The sequence below is a fragment of the Dendrobates tinctorius genome, unplaced genomic scaffold, assembly GCF_039654945.1.
Source record: "Dendrobates tinctorius isolate UK_male_01 unplaced genomic scaffold, ASM3965494v1 ptg000147l, whole genome shotgun sequence".
NCBI classification, from domain to species: Eukaryota; Metazoa; Chordata; class Amphibia; order Anura; family Dendrobatidae; genus Dendrobates; species Dendrobates tinctorius.
In genome coordinates this window covers 14,289,934-14,315,038 of record NW_027361814.1, presented here as the reverse complement: position 1 = coordinate 14,315,038, position 25,105 = coordinate 14,289,934, and the positions used below count along the sequence as shown (strand labels likewise).

Sequence of the window (25,105 nt, the reverse complement as noted above, 5' to 3'; positions counted from 1 at the left end):
TGGTGGGATAACTAAGATAAGCCCCAACGGTGCCTGTGATAGCTGTGTGCCGGCATTGTGTCACGTCCCTCCGTCCGCTGATACACCCGTGTCAGTGGTGGGATTGTGACATAGTGGTGACACAGGGTCCGCTGTCCGTCGCGTTTTGGTGGCAGCGGGACCCCCGTTAGTATCGCCCGTAAGTAGACGAACGGCGGTGGGCTGTTCGTCACACAGACCACTACATTCCCCTCGCACGCTACACGGCCTGAATCTGACCCTGATGAAACTCAGGTTACCCTTCCCATATACAGTTCCATCTTACACGGTGACAAAGAGGAAGCTGCAGATGAAAGTGCAGGTTCGGCCCACCCGCCATCAGACACACCACCGTACTATCAGGGGCCCTGTGCCAGTGCCGTCGCCAACGAGTGGGCCCCCCTGCTTGCTCAGGATCACAGCACTTGCAAGGTTGAAATACTGTGCAGTGAGATGGAAGATGGGGACGACGAGGAGTCCAGACTAGTCCAGGGATTCCCTAGCGAGGAGACTTATTTGATTGTTTTCAATGTTGGGACAGCAATTTTTGGGGAGCACTATACTCTGGAGAATGATAGATGGGTCCCACCATACACTGGAACATTCCAAAGGTGGACATCAGACACTGGAGCAGCATTTACAGGGCCCATTATACACTAGAGCATTAGAAATGGGGCCCATTATGTTTGGAGCATTATTTGGGCCCATAAGACAGTGGAGCTTCATCCATGGGGACCAACATATACTGTAGCATTATGTGGAGCTCATCATATACTGTTTCAAACATTATATGGGACCAATGATTCTGTATGGAGAAATAGATGGGCCTCGTCATGAGATGTAAAAAGTGAAGTATTTTTCATTGTACTATACCGCTATTTCTCTGCCGTATCGGAGCATGATGAGTTGTGGTATGTGTTAAAGGGGCGCTCTTTCGCCCAGGGCACATGAAAACCTGGAGTCAGCCCCCCCCCCACAACTTTAGCCAAATAACCCCCATTTTTCAGTGCGTAACTTGTATTATGAAGTTAATTAAGGTTGACAAGCTTAAGTAAGAAGAATTGATGCTTTTGGCATTCAAATGGGCACTGTAGGTGTGTTTCCTGTCCTCCTCTCACTGCCGACTTTTATTCCCCATTGACTTACATTGGGTTTCGTGTTTCGGGACGACCCCGACTTTTCCCTATAATCGGACGATCTTGCTCGACCTGACTTTTGGAAAAGTCGGGTTTCACGAAACGAAACTCGACCCTAAAAAACCAAAAGTCGCTCAACTCTAATCTTGATACATTATACATACAATTATGTAAATGAAGGCACTATTCAGATGTATTAGTTAGAAATGAATGCAAATAAACATTATATCAAAGCAGATTCAGAAGTATTTATAAAAGGTATCTCAGACTTTGCATGCCGGAAGATATAACCACCAACATTTAAATAATTTTAAAATAACAATGCAGCACTTGGAAGTAATCACATGAAATTTGCCACCAGAGACCCACTTTAAAGCAACAGCAATTTCCTTTCTTTCTACCACTGCAGAGTCCATTGGTGGTGGCTTTACACCACTCCATCTAACACTTGGCATTGTGCTTTGTAATGGAAGACTTGTATAGATCCGTAAGCCTCAATCTATTTATGCGCTGATGTTAATACCAAAAAAGGTTAGGACTCTGCGGTTGTTAATCAGCAGATCGTTTACAACTTTTATGCCCTGTGCACATTAGCACTTTGCAATCCCATACTGTAACGGTACATGGTGTCTGCTTCGTAGCTCAGTTGTTGTGGTCCCTTCCACTTTTCAATAATACCACTTATATTTGATTGTGGAATACTATCACCGGAGTATGATGGGATCAGAGATTTAGTTAGGGCTCACATGGTGAGATTAAGTCATGAAAGCGCAGGTCAGTCAGGGTGAACTCATGAACGAAGGGTGATATCACAGTGTGCTGGGTTTGTAGGATGAAATGAGGCCCCTGTATAATGGGCTATGCTAGATGCCAGACAGACAAATGGAGCAGGAAACACTGGAGGCTACAGGATTGTAGCAAAACAAAGATATAGACTGTTCATATTACGCTGTGATCATCTTTGCAAACTCATGTGGTTTCTACAACCTGCTTCTGCTTTTACTCAGACTTGCTGTTTAATGAGTCTGTTATCTGCTGATTAACCCATCATCTGCTGTCAGCATTATGAACTATTACTTAGAGACTGTTCACATTATACTGCAGTAAAGTCCTATGCATCTTGCATCTACTGCTCCATTAGTCCTGCTGATAAACTCATCAACCTCTTTCTGATTAATCCATCATCTGCTGTGAGCTTCTACTTTTACTTGGACATGCTGTTTAACCAGCCTATTATCGGCTGATCAACCTATTATCTGCTGTAAGCATTATGAACTATTATTTAGACTGTTCACATTAGACTGCAGTAAACTCCAATGCATCTGGCATCTACTGCTCCATTAGTCCTGCAGATTAATTTATCTGCTACTTTCTGATTAATCTATCATCTGCTGTGAGCATTAGGGCTCACTCCCACTGCTGTGTAACACAGCTGAGTGCTATACAATGTTTTATTGGATAGCACTCGGTCCAATATTACAATATGGGGCAGTGCAGATCAGCGATTATTTTCTCATGCTTATTGATGAGAGCATCCTACTCTTATCAGCCTATGCTGCTGCTTTGCTTATAACAGAGCCGGCTGATGGCAGTATTCATCAGCCGGCACTTGTGCTATAAAAAGAATAAATAAGAATAAAAAAATAACATGGGGTCACTTCTATTTTTGATAACCAGCACAGGCAAAACTGACAGCTGTGGGCTGCAACCCTCAGCTGTCAGCTTTATCATTACTGGCTATCAAGAATAGAGGGGTCCCCATGCTGTTTTTTTTTATTATTTAAGTAATTTAAAAAAATGGTGTAGGGTCCCCCCCATTTTTGTCAACCAACCAAGCTAAAGCAGATAGCTGGGGTCTGGTATTCTTAGGCTGGTTACGGGTCATTGACATTGGAGACTTCCAGCCAAAAAGTAGCAGCCCACATCCACCCCACAAAAGGTGCATCTATTCGTTGCGCCAATTCTGGTGCTTTGCCCGGCTCTTCCAACTTGTCCTAGTGCGGTGGAAAGTGGGATAATACTTGTGTGGTTGATGTCAGCTGTTTTATGGCTGCTAACATCAAGCCCACAGGTTAGTAATGAAGAGGGGTCTATAAGATACCTATCCATTACTAACCTTATGGTTAGGTTGTAAAAAGGACAGAATAAAATCCTTTATTTGAAAGAAAGACACTGACTCCTTTATTTGAAGTAAAAATAGAAAGCACAGTTTTACTCACCTTATTCAATTGAAGCCATTGTCACCTGTAAAAAATCAGAAAATAATAAACAGCCATATACTCACCTTACGCTTAATCCACCGATGCCCATGATACCTGGAAAAAAACAGAAAATAATAACCATACCCCTGACCTGTCCGATGTGTTTTCAGCAACAGTAGGCATAGGCTGGTGGGAATAGTACTCTCTCACCAGCCAAAGCTTCTGACTAGAGGTAACCATTTACTGCCATTCATCTGACAGCATGGGAACCACAACTCTCTAACTGGCAGTAATAATCTTACCGCATATCAGAACCTGTGTTTTTGGTGCTGTCATGCAGAATACAGCATGGCAAACAATGGATATTTGGGCCTTCTATTCATCTGAATGGGGTCCTGGTTTGGGCTAAGGTACCCAAACCAAACTTTTTTTTAGATGTTCAGCCAAACCTGCCGGTCTCGAACATCCATGGGTTCGCTCTCACTACCCATAGACCATGACTGGAATATAAATTTACCCTTATATTTAGCAAAACATGTGTGTTAGTCTATTTTATGTCTTGCATTCTGAAACATGAACCAGGAAGGATTGCTGTTATAGGAGAAGAGCTAATAAGGGGGTTTGAAATGTGACAAAGCTACACATCGATATCCCACACACGGAGAAACCTAAGCTATGGTGGGGGCATGTTCTGTCTCTAGGATGTTGCTGCTAGCTTATGTTTGCGTAACTCATACAGTGAGAAGTACATGGCCCATTTAAAGGCAATCTGATAACACCCATTTGGAGTTAAAAAAAAAAAGGGATTGAATTTTTTTCTGGGACAGAGAAAAAAATCGGAATTCAATGATTAAATGGGTTATTCAGGCCTTTGCTTATTTTTTTTCTTATGGGGCTAAGAACTTACAGGCAGGTAGTTCCTAACAATCTGCCTGTTCTACCTGGTGCCTACCTCTGCCGGCACAGAATGATCCCGGACTGCTCCTGCCTGTAATTCAGCTTCTTTTCTTGACCTTACATTAACTGAGCAGCTATGCCTTTTCTGCTCTGATCTACTGTATCAAGAGGGCGTCACTTCAGACATCATACTGATTGACAGCTCTCTGCAGTTAAGCAGTAGTGCGCCGGCTATCAATAAGAATGACATTGGCCATGATGCCCAACAATAAAGCAGAAGAGAAGAAGCTGCTCTGTTAATGTGACATCACTGGAAGTCACCGAGTTGCCGGCATGAGCAGTCTGTGACCGATCTAAACCGGCACAGATCGTAGTTATCAACTACCTGCTTGAAAGTTCTTGGCCCCATTGGGAAAAAAAGCAATGTCCCGGATAACTCCATTAAGAGTTGTGTGTACCAGTATTTTTCTCCAGTACTTTTTGCTTATTTATTTTCTTGCCTTTCACAGGGTATCAACGACAGGTTACATATCTACATGATGATGGATCATACAGCGCTTTTGGAAAGAGTGACAAAGAGGGAAACACATGGTCAGTGGATTTGGCTATGTTTGTGTAACACCCGGGTACATCAGCAATACTTGTCATATAGATTACTTGTCTTACTATTTATCAATATACAATGCTTCCATTACAGTATTGCTTAGAGGATGTCTTTTAGTGGGAATAAATGAGAACACCTGCATAACGCCCACTAACTGAGTTAACATATTAAGTGCTAAGTGCAGACAAGCTAAGTGCACAGCACAAGCGCAGGGCATTTGCTTATTAAAGCATACGGACTTTAATAGAGGAAAGTTCTCATCCAGGATCACTAATCAAAGGGCAGAGCCTATGCAAAAAGAAACTCTAAGACTATGCTCACATGTCCAGTATTCATCCGTTAGGCCTGGATCACACGAGCGTATAACACTCCCAAGTGCTATGCGATAAAACATTGCAGAGAACCTGGCCCAGTGTTATTCTATGGGGCAGCTCAGATCTGTGATTATCGGCTCAAACGCACCCATATACAGTGGGTACGGAAAGTATTCAGACCCCTTTAAATTTTTCACTCTTTGTTTCATTGCAGCCATTTGGTAAATTCAAAAAAGTTCATTTTTTCTCAGTAATGTACATTCTACACCCCATCTAGACTGAAAAAACAGAAATGTAAAAATTTTTCCAAATTTATTCAAAAAGAAAAACTGAAATATCACATGGTCATAAGTTTTCAGACCCTTTGTTCAGTATTGAGTAGAAGCACCCTTTTGAGCTAGAACAGCCATGAGTCTTCTTGGGAATGATGCTACAAGTTTAAAGTCTAATTAACGGGTTTGTATTCCATAGATTTCAATGCTAAAAAAATGGTTCCAGCTGAAATCAGTTTTTTTAAAAATGGACAAAAAATGTTGCTGCTGGATCCATTCTAACTGATGATTACTGGACATGTGAACATGGCCTAATTCTGATGAACCCATCCATGTATTACATTAAAAGTCTCTTGTGTAAGTGGTCACAATGTAATCTTACGTCTTCTGTTGTCTCTTTGAAAATTACCGTACAAACCAACATTTTTTTGTTTACAACTTTCAGTATTTTTGTACACCACTTAAATAAAAAAAAATGGCATTTTTTGTTTTGTCACCATGCTGACCTGAAGAATTATTTTGACGGGTCATTTTTACCATACAATGAATATAAAAAAGAAACATAAAACAGTGGCGGAATTACTTTTTCTTCACTATTTCATTCCACTTAGAATTTTTTTTTCCCATTTTTCAGTACATTTTTTGGTAAAATTAATTTTGTCATTCAAGACAACTCATCTCACAAAAATCAGCCCTCCTATGGCTATGTTTATGGAACAATATAAAACATATGGCTATTGGAAAAAAAAGACAAAAGTATAAAAACAAAAAAATCGCCTGGACTTTAAGGCTGGGGTCACACTAACCAACGCAAAATACCGTCAGTATTTTACATGCGTAATACGGATGAATGGCCCCTAAACAGTGCTCCGTATGTCATCCGTAATCAAGGTGTGGTCGCGTATTTTGCGCATGTAAGCATCCGTATGTAATCCGTATGGCATCCGTATGGCGAGATTTTCTCGTCACCTTGCAAAATGGACATATAATGGAGCCCTATGACAGGTTTTATAACAGAAACCAAAGAATAGATATAGACTCATAGAATGCATATATATATATATATATATATGTATTCTATGTATCTATATCTATTCTTTGGTTTCTTTCTTAAAACTGTCAGTGTGAGTTTACTGTATCGCGCACTGAATTGCCGGCTTTGCTAAAAGACAGCGGGTGCGTATTTCTCGGAAGTCACATGTGTGGTCCGTGTGTAATCTGTATTTTTTGCGCTCCCATAGACTTGCATTGGCGTACTACGGCCGTAGTACGCTGACAATCGCAGCATGCTGCGATTGGCACGGACCGTAGAATACGGATGAGAAATATACGGCTGGTGCGAGTGACCCCATAGAGAATCATTTGTCCGTGTCTAATGCGTGCTTTTAACGCCTCTCACTCGGCTGTATTCCTCGCCAGTGTGACCCCGGCCTTAGAGGATGAATAGGATTTAGGTGTAGAAAATGACAACAGTGAATCCATATTAAAAATGGCCATTTTTACAACTCCAATGTGTTTTTACAGGTTGACTGGATTTGTTGTGAAGTCTTTCAGCAAGGCTCAACCCTATATCTTCATAGATGAAAGTCACCTGAACCACTCCTTCTCATGGCTGAAAAACAACCAGCAAGAAACCGGTTGTTTCCGAAGTGTGGGGAAACTCTTCAATAACGCTATGAAGGTAGGTTGAGTTACTAAGTAATTGTGTTATAAAGGTGTGATATGGGGCATCATTGTCAAACTATAAACATAGTTAACAGAAGGAGTCTGGAAAATACAATATGAATCGAATTAAAACAACCTCTTTTTTTATGCATTTCCACTGTGTTCATTTTTTGTTTTACGATTAGATTTTTTCCTCCTCTTCTTCTAAGGGCTCATACTCACATGCGAGAAACTTGAGAAAAACATGCAGCTGAAGGCTCCAATCCGAGTGCCGGCGACAGTGCCGGGTATTGACGTGCGAGACTCGTCCGAGTTTCTCGCATGTGAGTATGAGCCCTTAGAGCCATTATTTTTTTTCTATCAAACTATCCGTATAAGTTCTTGTTTCTACAGGCTAAGGGCCCTGTCACACACAGCGAGATTGCTGATTTTGTGACGCATCAGCGATCTCTCCAGCGATATCGCTGTGTGTGACGGGGATCAGCGACCGGCCCCCCTGCCGGGTATCGCTGATCGTGCTCGATCGTCCTGGGCCGTTTTTTGATCGTTGGTCTCCCGCTGGCCAGCACGCATTGCTGCGTGTGGCAGTGAGAGACCAGCAATCAGCAACGCTGGACACTGGTTTCCAATGTAAACAGTGGCTATCTAAGAGCCGCGTGGCGCTTAGATACCCGATGTTTACATTGGAAACCAGCTTGCTCGCTGGTCCTGATCGCTGGAGGGGCTGTCTATGTGACAGCTCACCAGCGATCAGCCTAACGATATCCCAGCGATCCCATCCATGTCGGATCGTTGGTGGGACATCGTTATGTGTAATGGGGCCTTTAGTTTTAGTTTTGAATGATGCAGTTTGTTTTACCATAGATTCTACTGAAAGTGGAAAAAAATTCTAAATGCGGTAAAATGAGGAAAATAAATGCAATTCCGCCATTGTTGGCTGGGTTCCATTTTTTTTGCTTTTCATCATGTGTTAAAAATGATAAGGCGACATGATAGTCCAGGTCAGTATGATTACTGCATGATCAAACTTGTAATGGTTTTTGTGGGGAAAAAAAAAGATTGGAAATTTGCAAAACAGAAAAAATGGTTTGCATCCCAATGTTCTGAGAGACGTCATTTTTTCATTGTTGGAGATGATAATATGTTTGGGTAGATTAGATATGACTTTTGTTTGCTTTTATTGGAATTTTTATGCTGGTGTTGTGACAGATAAACAGAGTCCCACAGAGAGGGTCTTCATGAGAGGTTTCACTGTTAATTAATTAAATGATATGCTTTAACAAAAATATAAACTTTGTACTTCAGGGTGGAGTAGAAGATGACATTTCCCTCTCTGCTTACATAACTATTGGCCTTTTGGAGGCTGGAATATCTCTGCAGGTAAGTTATAAAGTTTTGAGGGGGGGAAAAAGGCAAAAATAACAATTTTTCAGACCATTACATTTATTTCTAGAAAATAGACTAATATCAAAACGGTCTTAATGTGATAAGTGTCTCTAAAATTAAAACAAGGTTTTATATTATTCTTTGCTCCAAAGATGGTTTAGGACTTATTTTCATGGGCTGTCTTATTTTTTCCTATGAACAACAATCCACATATCTTCTTGATCAAAATGTCAATAGTTATTCAAATGTAATCATGTTATCTGCTCCTCCCTCTGGAGTAAGATGCACCTAATTCATTAAAAGGGGCACAGCCCTTAATAATTTAGGATTCTTACAAGTGTCATGTGCCTGTGGCGAAAATGTACATACACAGGTTTATACACACCCTACACATACATACACATTGATATACACACACTGCACATACATACACATTGATATACACACACTGCACATACATACACATGTGTATATACACACACTGTACGTACACATGTATAAACACACACTGCACATTCACACTGCACATACACATTTATATACACACTGCACATACATACACTTGTATATACACACACTGCACATACATACCAGCCTGTCTCATTTTCAGTTCTAGACTACTGTAATTAAAAAACCTTTGGTGAAATCATGGTCACACGGCCGTGATAACACCAAAGATCCTCAAGCAGTCTACCTCAGAATATAAACACCGGGGGCCCTGAGAAATTGCCCAGTTGGCTCTTCCTTCCCCCTAACTCCAGCTCTGCATACCAGTCTGTCTCCTGTTCAGTTCCTCTAGACTCCTGCAGTTAATAGAACTTTGGTGACATCATGGTCACATGACTGTGAAGTTACCAAAGGTCCTCAAGCAATCTTAACTTTGGAATGAAAAAGTTACGAAAGTGGGGCCTTGGGCGATTGCTCAGTTTGACTACCCCTAATTCGGCCCTGACTGTAACTAGGGGTTATTTTTGGAGTAAAGCTTATATTTCAAGCATACTTCAAAAATCCTGTAAAATCATGCTAGGGATTATTTTTGGGGTAGGTCTTATTATGGGGAAACATGGTAAGTGATGGGAAAATAAGGTTTAGTTATTTCAGAGGGCAATGATACACTTACCATAGAAAAAATGTCCAACTTGACAGTGGTGCAGGAAATCCTCTCTGTTGGCTCAAACAATATGAGCAAACAACCAAGAGTCATGCAATGATAATATCACCCCATGAAAGAAGACCTCTTGAAAGTTTTGATGCATGGTCCCCTTTTCTCAATATATACCCTTGCTAGATGGATGTTTTCTGTATCTCCTCCTATATTTTTTTTGCAGTCTAGTTATACAGAACAAATCCACTTTGTGCATTTCTCAGAGTATCATCCTTTGGGTCTGAAAACAAGCTCATAAAATATTCTAGAAACAATAATAGCTTGCTCCTCAGTAGTCTTAAACAAAAGCAGAAAAAGAGCTTTTTTAAGCTACAACAATATTTCCTTTATGGTATACATTAGTTATTAAGCTTTATTATAGCTATGCATATATATGTATGTATATATATATATATATATATATATATAGTAAGGTAGCGCCTATGGTTCCTGTTGGAGGACACTCACTTGGCAGCTGATTAATAGGGTCCGGCATGGGGTTTTTCACATAAATCAGTCCATGTGGTTTATTAGGCAGCAAAAATCATAAACAGCATGTAGAAAGGGTAACAGTCTTACATCAGACCTAATTAATGTTCAATGTAGAGCTCTGCTCTCTTAGCCCTGTGGTCACACAGGCTGTGCTTTGTTCAGCAATCAGGCTCTATAGTCTTAGAGTTATTTCCCCCGTCCGGGGTTACCTCTTAGTTGCTTCTCATTCAGAACGTCCATTCCCTCTTGAGGACTGTCCAACACATACAGGCCAATATACACAGGCCTGAACAGGTCCGTGGCCTTAGCATGTGCTCTTCAGGGAGGCAGCACAACCTCCAGCACCTAGGCCTTCCGGGACCTTCCACATCGCCCAATCAGATCCATGCACTCTCTCATGTGACCTACCCTGGTCACCTTATATGGTCCGTAGCCACAACCACAGGTGAGGTATGGATCACATGGCTATGACCTCATTGCAGGTCCTTTCCAGACACCCAGCCATAGACACACATATACAGGTTTTACTGTGGGCATTCAGACACGCCTCTGGGTGGGTTTGTAGGTAACTGGTCACACCCATCTCACCAAGCCACCTGGAAGTTTTCCCTAATACAGAGTAACAAACCCTCAGCAGAATATCTGCTGATTAATACCGGTTCCAACTTCTATCACAAGGCCACCCACCTTGTGATACATATCGGTCATTTTACTATCCTACCGTTCATCCTTTCTCCATTACAACAATGGACATGCCTGTATGCATGTCCTGGGACAACCTCACAGTGCCCCCTAGCTGTCACAGCAGTCACTGCACCACTATATATATATATATATATATATATATATATATATATATATATATATAATTTAAAACAGGACAACTGCATTGAGAATATTAGCAACAGAGCAGTGCATATCATACAATTAAGTGAGGTACAAAAAAGATATGGATGTACAAAAAAGGACCCTAAATAGCAGACAAAGTGGTTAAAGTGCTGTAAGCACAAGCATATATAAATCAGCTAGTTTGCCCTTTTGTCGTTTCAATATGCAATGATAAATGTGTGCCTTATAGTTTAAAATTAGGAATAATTTGTTTTTAATTTCCTTTCAGGATCCCTTAATGAGCAATGCTCTTTCCTGCCTGAAGAAGGCCTCTGTGGATATTAGTAACGTATACACTCAGGCTCTGCTGGCCTACGCCTTCACATTGTCTGGAGAGACTGAACTCAGGGAAACGTTATTGAACAAATTGGAGGAAAAGGCCGTGACGGGAGGTAACCAAATATAAAGCTACAAGCACTCTGCATGATATATGGGATAATTTACCCCATAAGTAACCTATTTTACTTTGAGAGCCAGAGTCATCTCTAAGATAGGGCTGCAAGGCACATCGCGACCCCATGAGTAATGACACTTAGCTCCCGACCTGCTCACAAAGGATAACAACATGTCTGATTGCTCCAAAGAGAGACGATGAATGAATGGCACTATGGGAATGGATAAACTTGTATAATAAAACAGATCCTGTGTGTAGACCGATAGCCTGCGTTGTAAATCAATGGGCATATGGCGCTCAGCATCAAAAAAGCATGAACATAGTGCACAACATGAAAAGAGATGCAGTAAAAGATGGAATCCTTTATTCTACCATTATGAGGTTAAAACAAGGTCCATAGGAACAGCAGGTGTGTACCTGTATGTGGGGAAAGGAAGACGGACGACGGCCGTTTCGCGCAGCAAGCTCTTCAACAGGTCTAGGTGAGATAATGGTAAAATAAAGGATTCCGTCTTTTACTGCATCTGGGTGGGTGCCGCATCTCTTCATGTTAATAACATGTCTGACTTTCTACCTTATGTTATCTGTTCCTGCTAAAATTGGCTAGCTCTGTCTGTTTGATTCTTGATGTGTATGTTCAGCAATATTTTTAACCACTTATTGATCTATCATATACTGGTACATCATATGCCAGTTCCCTAACTTTGAAGTGGGCTCGCAAGACAATCCCGCATCTTTCCCAGCAGATGATAGCTGAATTATTCATCTGTCTCCAACAGCTGCCTCTAACAGCTGTGGGTGGACAGGAGCTTCAGCAGCGGCATTAATCACGCGCTGGCAGGAAGGCGTGTCATTCCACGTGCCCATCGGTGCACACATGTTGTAATCATGTGATTTGCACTATATATTGCAGTGCTGATGCACCGCTATGTGCAGTTCAAGCGATCGGATGATCAAAGCTACAAGTCCCTTGAGGGGACTAATAAATACTGTAAAAAGTGAAAGAAAAATGTTTTTAAAAATATGAAAAGAAGCAAAAAAATATGCAAAAGTTCAAATCATCCCCATTAATAATAAAACAATTAAAAAAGAAAACACACATATTTGGTATTGCTGCATTCAAAAAAGTCTGATGTATCAAATAATGAAATAAATTAATCTGATGGGTAAATGGCATAAGGAGAAAAAAAATCAAAACTCTGTAATGATCTTTTTTTGGCCACTGCATAATTACAGCAAAATGCAATAAGACGAAATCAAGAATCGTATCTATCCCAAAATGGTGTTAGTAAAAACGTCAGCTCAGAGCACAAAAAATTAGCACTGACAGCCCCATACACTGAAAATTTTAAATTTGACGGGTCTCAAAAAATAGAAATAAAAAAGCAAAAATGTAAAAAAAAATGTCATCATTTAAATAAAACAAAATAGTGAATGTATGTTATCTGTATACTCATACTGACGTGGGGGATCATATTGCCAAATTAATTTTACCATATAATGAATTTGGTAAATAGAAAATCCAAAAAGCAATTGTGAAATTGCACTTTTTTTTTTTTGCTTTTTCAACACATATGGATTTTTTTTCCCCGCTTTTCAGTGTATCACTTGATCAAATGAATTGTGTCATTCTAAAATACAAATTGAGGAAAAAACAAAAATGAAAAAATGAAGACTAGGGTTAAAAGGTTATTGTTATCATATGATAGATAATAATAATAAGAAGAAGAAGAAGGAGATCCCCATTGATGGAAAAATAAAAACTGCATATAATGCATGTTTAAACAATAATTTTAAGCCACAATTACTAAAAAAAAGCTATAAACGTTTTGTGTTGCTGTAATTAAAGTGACATAGACAATCATATTGGCAGGTTACTTTTGCTGCAAAATTAACAATGAAAAACAAAACCTACCAAAAAAATGCAGGATTGTGTTTTTTTTTTATCATTTCACCTCACTTGGAATTTTTGCCTGTTTTTCAGTATATTAAAAAGTTAAAGTGAATGATGTAAATTAAAATTAAAAATAGGCACGGACTGGTGTACATTCCTTTTGTAGGCCTTTTATGAATAAGACTTATAAAGCTAATACAAAACACAAAGTTATCAGAGATATATAGTAGTATAAATTGCTTAAATGATAATCAAAGCAAGGTATAATAACTCTAACACTTATCTACTCTACAGAGGGTCAGTTGCATTGGAAGCGGGACTCAGCTCCTCCCTCTGAAGTCTCCTACTGGTATCGAGCTCCCTCAGCAGAGGTGGAGATGACCGCCTATGTTCTCATGGCGCTTCTGTCTGGTCCAACTCCAGATTTAGGAAAATCTTCACAAATTGTGAATTGGTTGACTAAACAACAGAATCCATATGGAGGTTATTCTTCAACACAGGTAAAGTAATGAATTTAGGCAGTAGAGAATGTCCTGGTCCTAATGAAAACAGGGAGCTATAATGATTGTCCAGATACTGAAACTGGCCATATAGCTGTAGCAGTAGTCAGCTAAACACTGGTTTGGCCAGCAATTTCACTTACCTTCATCATTCACATTAGGCTTGTCCAGGTCAGCATGTTTCTTTCATCAATAGGCAAATAAATTACTACCAGACTCCTCTCCTGGATGAACAAAGGATGACATGTCTGACGTTCTACCATATGCCATTTGGGGATGTTAGTCGAAAAGCCAAAATGGGCTATCTTTTCTGCTAAAATTTGCTAGCGTAGTCTTTTTTAATCTAAAGTGTATGTTCACCAATATTTTTAAAGGTTATCACTATCATCATGTAGAACTTTATGACCATGTTGAGATTTATTATAGGGAGTCGGACACCTCAATTTGACAGTTTAAACTAAGCAAGTAGCTTTGAAACTAATAAGTAGATTGCTTGAAATTCAAATTTCCCTGGCTGTACGGATTTCCCTTGGAAATTCAATTTTCAGCTAAATTATCCACAACTAATTGAATGTTCCCTATTATGAACTGGGGCCTCTGCAGTCCACATAGCATAACAAATATAAGATATAAAAAGGAAAAAAAAATTCTCACCTCACTGCTCACTTCTAACTACCACTGTTTGGTGCCCATCTGGTTCTTAGGGCCTCTTCTTTCAGCTATCACATGCCCCATTTGATTGTTTTTTGGGAATTCTTTTGGCTACCAGGGCTCGGGGCTTACTGAACCTTGTAAGGTCATGGTACATGTCGTGACATTATAACGCGACCTTATGACGCACAATGACCTCCGAGGTCTGGACAAGGCCATAAGTTCAAGCCTATAGTGAATAAAGGATGATGAATAGTAAACAGCTGGCTGGCTGGAGAAGGGAGCAGTGAAGTAAGTATTAGGCTTCTTTTTACAATTTTCCAGCCATTTAGAGTTCACCAAATGGCAGGTGGGCTTCTTTGTCTTTGCAATTCATGCAAATCAAATGGTAGTGTTCGAAATTGCCATGGAACTGCAAATTTCAGGAATTTCAACACTGTGACTGGTGTAAATACGGCAAATCACTAAATTTATTTGTAGAAATCATACGGCAAATCACTAAATTTATTTGTACAATTAGAACTTGAGTTTTGTAAAAACTTAAAAACTTAAAGCAGTTTTACAATAGAAAACTTGCAAAAACTGCTTGATAAATTGGGGTTTTCACATTCTATTTTCATTAGATGTTAAATCAAGTAAAATAATTAGGGTGCTCGTGCACCCTTAGTGTGGCCAAGAGGCTCAATGCACCATTCACCATCCACAGTTTTTTATGCCCACGCCTTCCTCACTTGTGATCGACAGAGCCGGCTTGCTTGTAGTGAGCACTGTCTGGAGAGAAAGCTCGGGCAAGCCAGTGCTGTTAATCACCAGGGAGGCATGCAAAACCAGTTAGTGGAACAATGCACCTAGCATCCTAGCCACACCAAGGGTGCACTGAGCACCCTAATTAGTGTACTTGATTTAACATCTGTTTATGCAGAAAAGAGGCAGTGAGTAGAACACTAAAAGTGCAGTTTCTATAAGTGACATATCCTCTACAGGGCAATATGTTTAGTTTGTACTATTAGTTTGGGCTAACAAACCCGTTTTAAGAATGAAAGGTGCCAGTTGGGCTGTCTTGACGGAAGGAAGAAGGAATGAGACTTTTGTATTGCCTATAGAAGATATAGTACTTGATGAAACTATGCAAAATGCTAAATACATGGATCCGTGTGCTCATCAAGATGAACTACGGATGTGATGTGACCCCTTACTATGTGGTGAGAACCATGACTTAAGAAATGCATTAGAGTTTTTTATTGCCCTAAGTTGATATTGAAGTTATTTTGAATTCTAACATGTAGTCTGTAGAGCTGAATTTCTGCTCTTTGCTTCTTTGTTAGTAAATGCCTGGTTCCATGGATCACAGCTTCTCAAATTCTCTATGACATATAAGATATTAGCTATACTTAAAGGGAACCTGTCAGCATTTTTTTCCATAAAATCTATGGCAACCACCTTTCAGCCCCATGTGTCATGATTCCATAATGCTGAACACATGACTCCAATTCTCCCTGCAAGGCAAAATCAGACCTTTTATTATATTCACCTATGGGGTAGTCTGGTCCTATTGGCGTCATTTGTCTTGATCAGGTGCTTCCTCTCCTCTTGCAAAGCTGTCTTACTGTGCTTCGTGTGGATGACGCATCCTACGTCATCCACACAGTGTTATCCTTTTGCGCAGACACAATTCTCCCTACTCTGCTGAAGCTGGAGCACAGTACTGCAGTGTGCATGTGCCAGGAAAGGTCAAAAGAGCATCGGTGCATGTGCATTGCAGAACTTTGCTTTGCCCTCAGCAGGTCTGAAGCGCAAAAGAAAACACTGTATGGAAGACACAGGTCGAGTCATCAACACGAAGCACAGAAGGAGGACGGCATTGCAAAAAGTGAGGAGGCACCGTTCCAAGACCAGTGATTCCCATCAGTCTGGACTAGCCCATAGGTGTCTATAATAAAATAATTATAGAATGCTGTCACATGGGGCTGAAAGGTGGTAGCCATAGGTTATATCGGAAAAAAATGGTGACATGTTCTTTTTAACATATGTTTCCCTTGTACCTATTGAAAATGTACATTTCCATTTTGAAGGATACAGTGGTGGCTCTTCAAGCTCTGGCCAAGTATGCAGAAAATACATTTTCTGACAATGGAGATGTAACTACGACGGTCAGTTCAAAGTCAGGATTCCTTGAGCAGTTCCATGTGGACAATAATAACCGGATCCTACTCCAAAGGACAACACTATCTAAAGTTCCAGAAGACTACACTGCCACATTAACAGGGATCGGTTGTGTGTTTGTTCAGGTGAGCAGAAAAATATAACAAATTGCAACCAATTCTGATAAATAACCCTGACAATCAATAGTTGCCATTGAACTAGTGGTGTCAGTCCTTATGTTATGTCCTTCCTGATTAGCCTAAGGTGATGTGTCAACTTAAGATTTCATACCCATTTGCAGCTGTGGGAATCTTGAGCTTTGGTCTAGGCAGACAACAAAAGCTTTGGCAAGAAGGTCCCTTCTCTTTGACCCATGCAGATCCCTTTGATTTTGAAAGAAGTTAGTCAATATGTTTCAGAAAAGACTGCATTCTAGTGCATTTCTTTTAGACCTAGGTTGAAGAAAGATTGTTCTTGGGCTTTCAGCAACAAAAATGTTTTGGAAATATTCCCTTGTTTTTCTGCCATAAAGATTGAGTTATATTTTTGTCTCTATGTTCAGGAAGAAATCGTGATGAGCATAGCTAACTGAAAGTTGTGCAGCAGATAAGTCTGCAGTTTATGAACATATATTCCAAAGAATGATACAAATTTATCTTACTGTTTATTACAAAAACATAACTGAGGATTGAATGCTTATACTTTCTATGTAATTTTTACGTTCTGGAATAAGAAGATCTTTCACATGAAAGCTTAAAGACTCATGCAAACTTATATAAAAATGGCAATCAATGGAAATGTGTGTTTTATTGTATACTTTTTTCTTTTATTTTCTATATTCAACTTCTTACTATCACTTTTACAGTAAAATGAAATTCAAGATTCAGGGTTCCCTGACTAGATAAACTCATTTTTAGATTCAGGCACCCAGAGCCAGAACCACACTAGTCATATCTGTCATTTCCGTCCACAGCGTTGCTCCATCTATCATCTTGGCAAGGCCTAAGTGGTCAGCAATTAAAATTAAATGCTTCAACTGTGTATGATGTTTCAAGGACTGACATTATGGCGCCTAGTCACAACAGTGGCATAAAAGCTTTGAAAAATCGTACAGTTTTTGCACAATACGTAGTTATGCAATCATTTTGCAACTTTTGGATTTTTCACGCCATTTTTCAATCAGCTCGACCAAAATAGGAGGCAGAGATTGCATAGCCATGCCTGCCTATCCAATTCATCAAAAGTGTTGATGTTTTCTAAGTTAGAAATGCGGTCTCAAGAAGTATTTTTGGTGCTGCACATGGAGACACACAACACACAGAAGGAACCCCAAATTTATTAAGTGCTATGTGCCTTTAATAAATTTGGCACCCTGTGCTGCAACAAGACTGGGTAACGCAAGCATGCGCCACACCAGTCGTGATGACTTGACCTCTAAGTGTTTTATTCATTGCGACGGATATACCATTAGTGCAACCAGTGCAGCACATGGGGCTCCTGGGGTAGAATGATGAATTATTGGTCTGCAAAGGGTCTATATACATTGCTTGCACAGGCGGACATTTCTGTTTGCGTCTGCTCCTGTTGCAGTGTAATATTGAGTACTGTGAGTTGCATAGTAAAATATTGCATCTGTTCAAAATACCATTGACTGATTTAATATTTGATGTGAAATTGCTTCTTTATATCACAGGCGGTCTTGAGGTACAATGTTCCTCCTCCAAAAGGTCCAGCCGCCTTCTCATTAAGTGTAAAATCATCTTTCCAAGGAGAATGTCTCCAAGATCCTGTGACTACATTTGAAATTCCCATCACTGTCGCGTGAGTTATTTTTTCTTTATAATTTCATTGCTCTCGTTCTTTTACATATCATACGTGGAAATTTCTAATACTGATCAATGTGCTTACAACACAAAATCTGTAAAAATGATGTCAAACTGAATACTACCATTCTCAAAGCTGTCAATATTCTTCTTATTTTGGCCAATATGGAATGCAACCTATAACAAATAGATATATGTGTACATCATGTCTTTGGTTTTATTCTCACAGATACACTGGTACCAGAGAAAAATCCAACATGGCCGTCATTGAAGTCAAGATGTTGTCTGGATACATTCCAGTAAAAGACACAATAAAAAAAGTAAGTTACTGGAATCACTGCCTCTGCAGTAGGAACAAAATTGTAGTACTTTAGTATAGAGGTAACTTGCAATCTATTCTTTGTGAACATTATTGGTCATGTTCTTAAATCAGTGTATATAAAAACTATGACTGAGAGAATCACAGGAGTAACTATATGGAGAGCTAAAGTTGCAACTGTAATCCTAACACAAAGGGACCCTAGCATGCTGAGAAATCAGTATTATAAATGGCACATGCATGGAGAGTCTGTGTGTTGTGACAGCCGCGACACATGCAGCTGCGGTGCCGAACGTCTGATTATCGAGAGCGCTCCAGGTTCCCGATGCAGCTTCTTTGGTAAGCACTATAGCTTGCCGAATAAGGAGGGAGCCTACGCTGTTCACTCAGCTCTAGTAGCGACTAGGGACTGTATTTGCCTACCTGATCCCTAGAACTAGGAGGCACCCTAGTCTATCCCTGTCCCACAAATTACCCTGGAAGGTGGAGATGCCGGTGTCACGTACCTTGCTATGCTCCTATCTTAAACCTTATCAGTTCCCTCCCCCACCCAGGGAAGTGTGAGGCTGAAGAGTATAGGATTACACTAACCAGACAGACAAGGCAAAATAGACAGGGTTGAAAGGAAACTACAATCATACAAAAATACTCAAAAACAATAGAGTGAAACATAGGGGGGAAAAGGTAGGATAAACCAAATAGGAGAGGATGAGGATAAACATGCAAGCCAACTCCAAACAGAAATTTCCTGAACACTTTCCAACCGTCAATGCCAAACACTGACTTACTCCTCCAACACCTAACCAGGAAGTAGAACTGTCACTGGCAATTCACAAGTGGCAGTGGTGAGGATATATACCAGATGGGAATGGCTAGTACAGAACAACTGAGGCAATTCAGGATGGAGTGCTCTAGGAGATCAATTAAACTGATTAACCCTTGCAATGACAGAACAATGAAAAGCCTGCACCATTTAGTAAGATGGTGAAGCAGTTCTAATCAGTGCATGAAATCGTGTGACCAGACACTGCGATCTTCTGGTCCTTTTCTGTCGCTGTACAGCCATGACACCAGGTTTTTCCTATATAAACTGTATCAACCACCTTTGTGCTGTATTTACTAGCACTCTCTAAGATCACAGCTCCCTGCATGCCTAAAATAATTTCATTTTGAATTGTCCAACACTATATGCTTGTAGTTTGTGAGCCCTCATGGGCATGGTCCTCTCTCCTTCTGTACCAGTCATGACTTGAATTGTTTAAGATTATTGTACTTGTTTTTTATTATGTATACCCCTTTTTACAAAGCACCATGGAATAAATGGTGCTATAATAATAAATAATAATATTAATATGCTAATCAGCACCCATGTCATGGGTTTACTGCGACAGAGAGGAGCCAGAAGACCGTAGTGTCTGTTTTCCCCTACTCCTGCACTGTTTAGAAGCACTTCACCTTTATATTAAAGGGTGTAAATTTCTTTTAGCAGTGCATGGGTTAATCTGCTCAGTTGATTTTCCTTCATTAAGGCTCTGAGCTGCGCTCTGTTAGCCACTCCCATCTCCTAAATAAACTTGGTCCTGGCTAGCGCTCATTGTCAGAGTAGCTTATGCTGCATGGCTGGAGATTGTTGTTGGTTATTATTAGAAAAGGCATTTGGTGGATTTATTTGTGACTATTGCTAGGTTTTGAGTTTGTGATAATTCCCTTTCTTCTCTTACTTTGGTTTAACACCATCTTCCACTCCCTGGTGTTTACCTCTGTTGTTTATGTGTGTATATTTGTATGATTGATATTTTCCTTTATCCCTGTTCATATTACCTTGTTAGTCTGGTTGGTGTAATAGTCTACAACTCTCCTCTTCCCTGGATAGAGGAAAGGTACAGACTGAGGGCAGATTCAGGAACTAATGCAAGCATGGCCCCAGCTTCTTCACCATCAGAAGTAATCCAGAAACAGGGATTTTGTGTGTATATAAAGATTTTTGCTTGTCCCTTCCCTTTTTTTGTTTTTGTGGAGGCTCTTCTGGGCTGGTTTTTTTAAAAAAAAATTTCTGTTTTAGAATGCTATATCTGGCCAGATAAATTTACTGGCAGTTTTTTGACTGGGTAGATTTGCTTTAATTAACAATTTATCATCTATTCTTCCTCAGCAATATTAGAAGCCCAGTTTTTTAATCCTATGGATTAGGGGACATTTGTATCAAAAATCTTTTTAAAAAGACTTTTTAAGGTACTTGATAAAAGTTACATTTTAATAGGGTTTTTTTTCAGTAAGTCGGTTAGCATTTTAGTGGGTTTTAAAAATGTAGCAGCAATGTTTGCTTTTTCCACGGAAATTTGGGAGTCCTATATATTGGAAATCCTCAAAAAGTGATACCATTTTAAAAACCGCACCCCTCGACATATTGAAAACTGCTGTCAGGTAGTTTATTAACCCTTCAGGTGATTTTCAGGAGTTAATGTAAAGTGACATGACCGAAATGAAAAAATGTATTTTTACCACTTACAGTAAATGTCAGTAAATTCTGAACAGGCCGCTTTAGACGGCAGACTCTAAGGCTGGAATTTGGTTATGAGTTGCCATGGCCTACATCAGGACCACACAATCATGATCTCGGGGTGCTGATGGGGATAAAGAAGAAGCCCCTCACACTCTGTTAACTATATATATGATGTAGTCACTATTGACAGCAGCATTTAAAGGGTTAAACAGATATGGACGGTGCCAACACTGACTGTGGCTGGTGCAGCAATTTGTCAGCTATAGCGGACAGCCGACAATTGCTGGACTGTCTCCTGTATGGGGATGCTAGTCTCTTATATCTCAGGTCAGTAAAAAGATGTATTGGCGGTCATTAAGGGGTTAATGAGCACACCCAGTGCCTCCTTTTAGTTGACATCTCTCTGACTTTGACTGACATAGCTAATGTCATCCATCCACCATATTGCACATGTGCAGCTCTTGTTCCCTGCCATGCAAGCATCTGCTCTGTAGATGAGGTAGGAGACATGTGCCATGTCAATCAAGGCTGTAGAGATGGAAGTATAAAGTAGGCACAAGGTCACAGACTTATAGTGTGGTCAAGCAGAAGATGCATTATAGGAATCGTGTTAGTGTCAATGAGGTAGGAGGAATGATGACTTGGAGTGTGTCATGCCATTCTATGCCAGGCTGGAAATTCGATTCTTGTTTGATGGCCAAGGAATACAAAGATTTTGATGTGTCATGGGTTCTCATCTGCCAATGCGAATTTTCCTGCAGTCTAGAGATTCTGTCTTTATTGATGAATAAAGGGGATCTTTCTGATTTAAAGTGTAGTTTCATTATACAGCGGGCAGCAGCTAGTAAAGCTTTGAGTATGATGATGTAGTGGCTTGGAGTATTGGAAGGAAATAAAAAGAGGAGGTCAATTTCTGGGAGACAAGGGAGCATTTGGCTACTGGTGAAATTAAGAATTTTGAAAACCGCATGCCAAAATGTATGTAGTGGGTTGCATTTCCACCAGATATGTATGAAGATGCCCTTGACCGAGTTACACCGCCAGCAGAAGATTTTCTCATTTCTAAATATAATAGTATATTATTTTACGTTTGGAAATTACTTGTTTTATTCCAGTTCCAGTTCTAATGCCCATTTTTCTCCACAGCTGGTGAAGGATAAGTTAATACAAAGAAGTGAGATCAAGACTGACATGGTGTTTTTCTACTTGGAACAGGTCTGTATCAGTCATTGTTATACATTTCATCTTGTTATTCTCTTTCTTCTATGAACATTAGTGTTGAGCGATACCACCCGATATTGAAAAATATCGGATCGGATTGGATCGGCTGATATCCAAAAAGTATCGGGTATCGCCGATTCCGATCCCCGAAAGTCCCATTCAAGTCAATGGAACAGAAATATCGGAATTAAAAAAAAACCTTTCTTTCCTTGTAGGTTAATTCTACATGAAGAAAAACAACTAATAATAATGTAGAATGTATTGTGGGAGGTGGAGGAGACATTAAAGCCATAGAGGTTTAGCCAAATCAAATGGAATAGCAGTAATTAAATTTTTTTCTTTAAAGACGTTCGGAGTTACAAAGATATTGACTATGTTAACCTCTTTTATATTTTGTCAGATATGTATGTTTCACTACTTCCATGCTCTTCACCTTCTTTTTTACTTCTCCCACACTTTCTCCTTCATCATCCTCAGCAGCAGCATCTTTTTCATCAACTTCTTCTTCACCTTATTCATCTTCTTCTTCTTCATCTTCTTCCTATTATTCTTTTTTTTTACATTCTTCATATTCTTCTTATTCAACTATTATTCTTCTTCATATTCTACTTCTTCATCTTCTTCTTCTTCTTCATCTTCTTCTTCATCTTCTTCTTCTTCTTCTTCTTCTTCTTCGTGACAGGCATTCCTGTAGTTGTTATCTATAAAAGTTTTAAGATTACACCTTCCGTTCTGCCTGTCACAAAAGATTTACAACAGGATTTGTCCGCATTCAGTTTGGCCTGCAGCAGCAGGCATTTTCCAGGGGCACCACGAGGAGGAATGGACTCACCTCCATACACTGCTTAGTCTTCTTCTGCTTATAATTTAGATAATATCATTTGCTCTGATTTTTAGTCTTATGCTTAATGTTCTTCTGCTTTTGGTTTTTCAGCTTCTTGGTCTTCTGTCTCTTGTTGTTCTGCAACTTGGTGGTTGTCTTCATCTTCTTTGTCCTCTTGGTCATCTTCTTCAGGGTCATCTTTTTGGTCTTCTTCGGTGTGGTCTTCAGGGTCGTCGTCTTTGGGGTCGTCGTCAGGGAGATCCAGAGTGAGAACCAAAAACCATTTCCACAAGCTCGAACTTGGAAAAGTAGCAGAAGGTACAAGAAGGCTGAGGAACTGGAGGGGCAGCATAAGGAACAAGAGCCAATGGAAAAACTGTGTACCAGCTGACGGAACACGTTTACTAAGCAGGAGGTACCTGAGCAGGCCACGAGCAGGCCGCAGTTACCGAAACCCACAGTCCAACAGGGGGTGCTAGTCCTATTGGCACTACGGAACCAGCCTTTATTACCTGAACCCGCAGCCCACATAGGAAGCACCTAAACTGCAGGCACTATAGACTCGGCCAACCCCACCTCAACACGACAGGACAATGTATTGGTGGCAAAGTGATGTTGACACTCCCCGGAAACAGCAGGCATGCTGGAACCAGGCTGGACAGGAGGGAGTACCCGTGCCAAAGACACTGCCGAGAACCAGCTGATGGTGCTGGAACCCGGATGGGTAGCAGAAGCTACAAGAGTCAATGGAACTACCGAGAACCAGCTGACGGTGCTGGAACACGGTTTCTAAGCAGGAGGTACCTGTGCTAAAAAGCACTACCAAGAACCAGCAGATGTTGCTGGAACTCAGATACCGAGATGGAGGCACCTCGGCCAAAGGCACTGCCGAGAACCAGCTGATGGTGCTGGAACCCGGATGGGTAGCAGAAGCTACAATAGTCAATGGAACTACTTGAGAACCAGCTGACGGTGCTGGAACCCGGAGGGGCAGCAGAAGGAACAAGAGCCAATGGCACAACCGTGGACCAGCTGACGGTGTTGGAACACGGTTACTAAGCAGCAGGTACCTGTGCTACAAAGCACTACCAAGGACCAGCAGAGGTTGCTGGAACTCAGATACCGAGAAGGAGGCACCTCGGCCAAAGGCACTGCTGAGAACCAGCTGACGGTGCTGGAACCCAGATGGGTAGCAGAAGGTACCCATAATAAACAAAGTTGCAAGGCCGCGAGCAGGCTGCAGTTACCGAAACCCACAGTCCAACAGGGCGTGCTAGTCCTATTGGCACTACGGAACCTGCCTTTATTACCAGAACCCGCAGCCCACATAGGAAGCATCTAAACTGCAGGCACCATAGACTCGGCTAACCCCACCGCAACACGACAGGACAATGTATTGGTGGCAAAGTGACGTTGAGACTCCCCGGAAACAGCAGGCATGCGGGAAACAGGCTGGGCATGAAGGAGTACCCGTGCCAAAGACACTCCTGAGCAGCAACTGGCGATGTTGGAGCCCAGGGTAAATCATGCAGCAGGCTGAGGCCTACTTGGAGCAAGTAGTAAATAAGATGTAGTGTGATTTTGGAGGTAGCTGGAGACTTTGTCGTCCACACAGCAGGGGAGCAGCTGGCGTTACAGAACCCCAGTGACACAGGAGCTAGTGTTTCTCTCTGTGCGGACGGCACTTCCAAGCATCAACTGGCTGTGTTGAAGCCCAGGATCAATCAAGGAGCAGGCTGAGGCCTACTTGGAGCAAGTAGAAAATAAGATGTTGTGTGATTTTGGAGGCAGCAGGAGACTGTCGTCCACACAGCAGGG

At 40.7% G+C, this 25,105-nt stretch overlaps 1 protein-coding gene across 2 annotated transcripts in view; it reads left to right on the top strand.

The window, feature by feature from the left end:
• The window catches only part of LOC141049743 (alpha-2-macroglobulin-like), a 434,279-nt gene that overhangs the window by 96,063 nt on the left and 313,111 nt on the right, over positions 1–25,105 (top strand). Inside the window, exons 25-33 of one of the 2 annotated variants that reach the window (XM_073546466.1) lie at positions 4,762–4,843; positions 6,967–7,123; positions 8,413–8,487; positions 11,247–11,409; positions 13,600–13,805; positions 16,529–16,744; positions 18,292–18,419; positions 18,651–18,741; positions 22,390–22,458. The exons of the other annotated variant lie outside the window; for it this stretch is intronic. Of the exons in view, the coding sequence (XP_073402567.1) occupies positions 4,762–4,843; positions 6,967–7,123; positions 8,413–8,487; positions 11,247–11,409; positions 13,600–13,805; positions 16,529–16,744; positions 18,292–18,419; positions 18,651–18,741; positions 22,390–22,458 (1,187 nt within the window). The remainder of the gene's footprint in view (positions 1–4,761; positions 4,844–6,966; positions 7,124–8,412; positions 8,488–11,246; positions 11,410–13,599; positions 13,806–16,528; positions 16,745–18,291; positions 18,420–18,650; positions 18,742–22,389; positions 22,459–25,105) is intronic. 2 annotated transcript variants of the gene reach the window in all.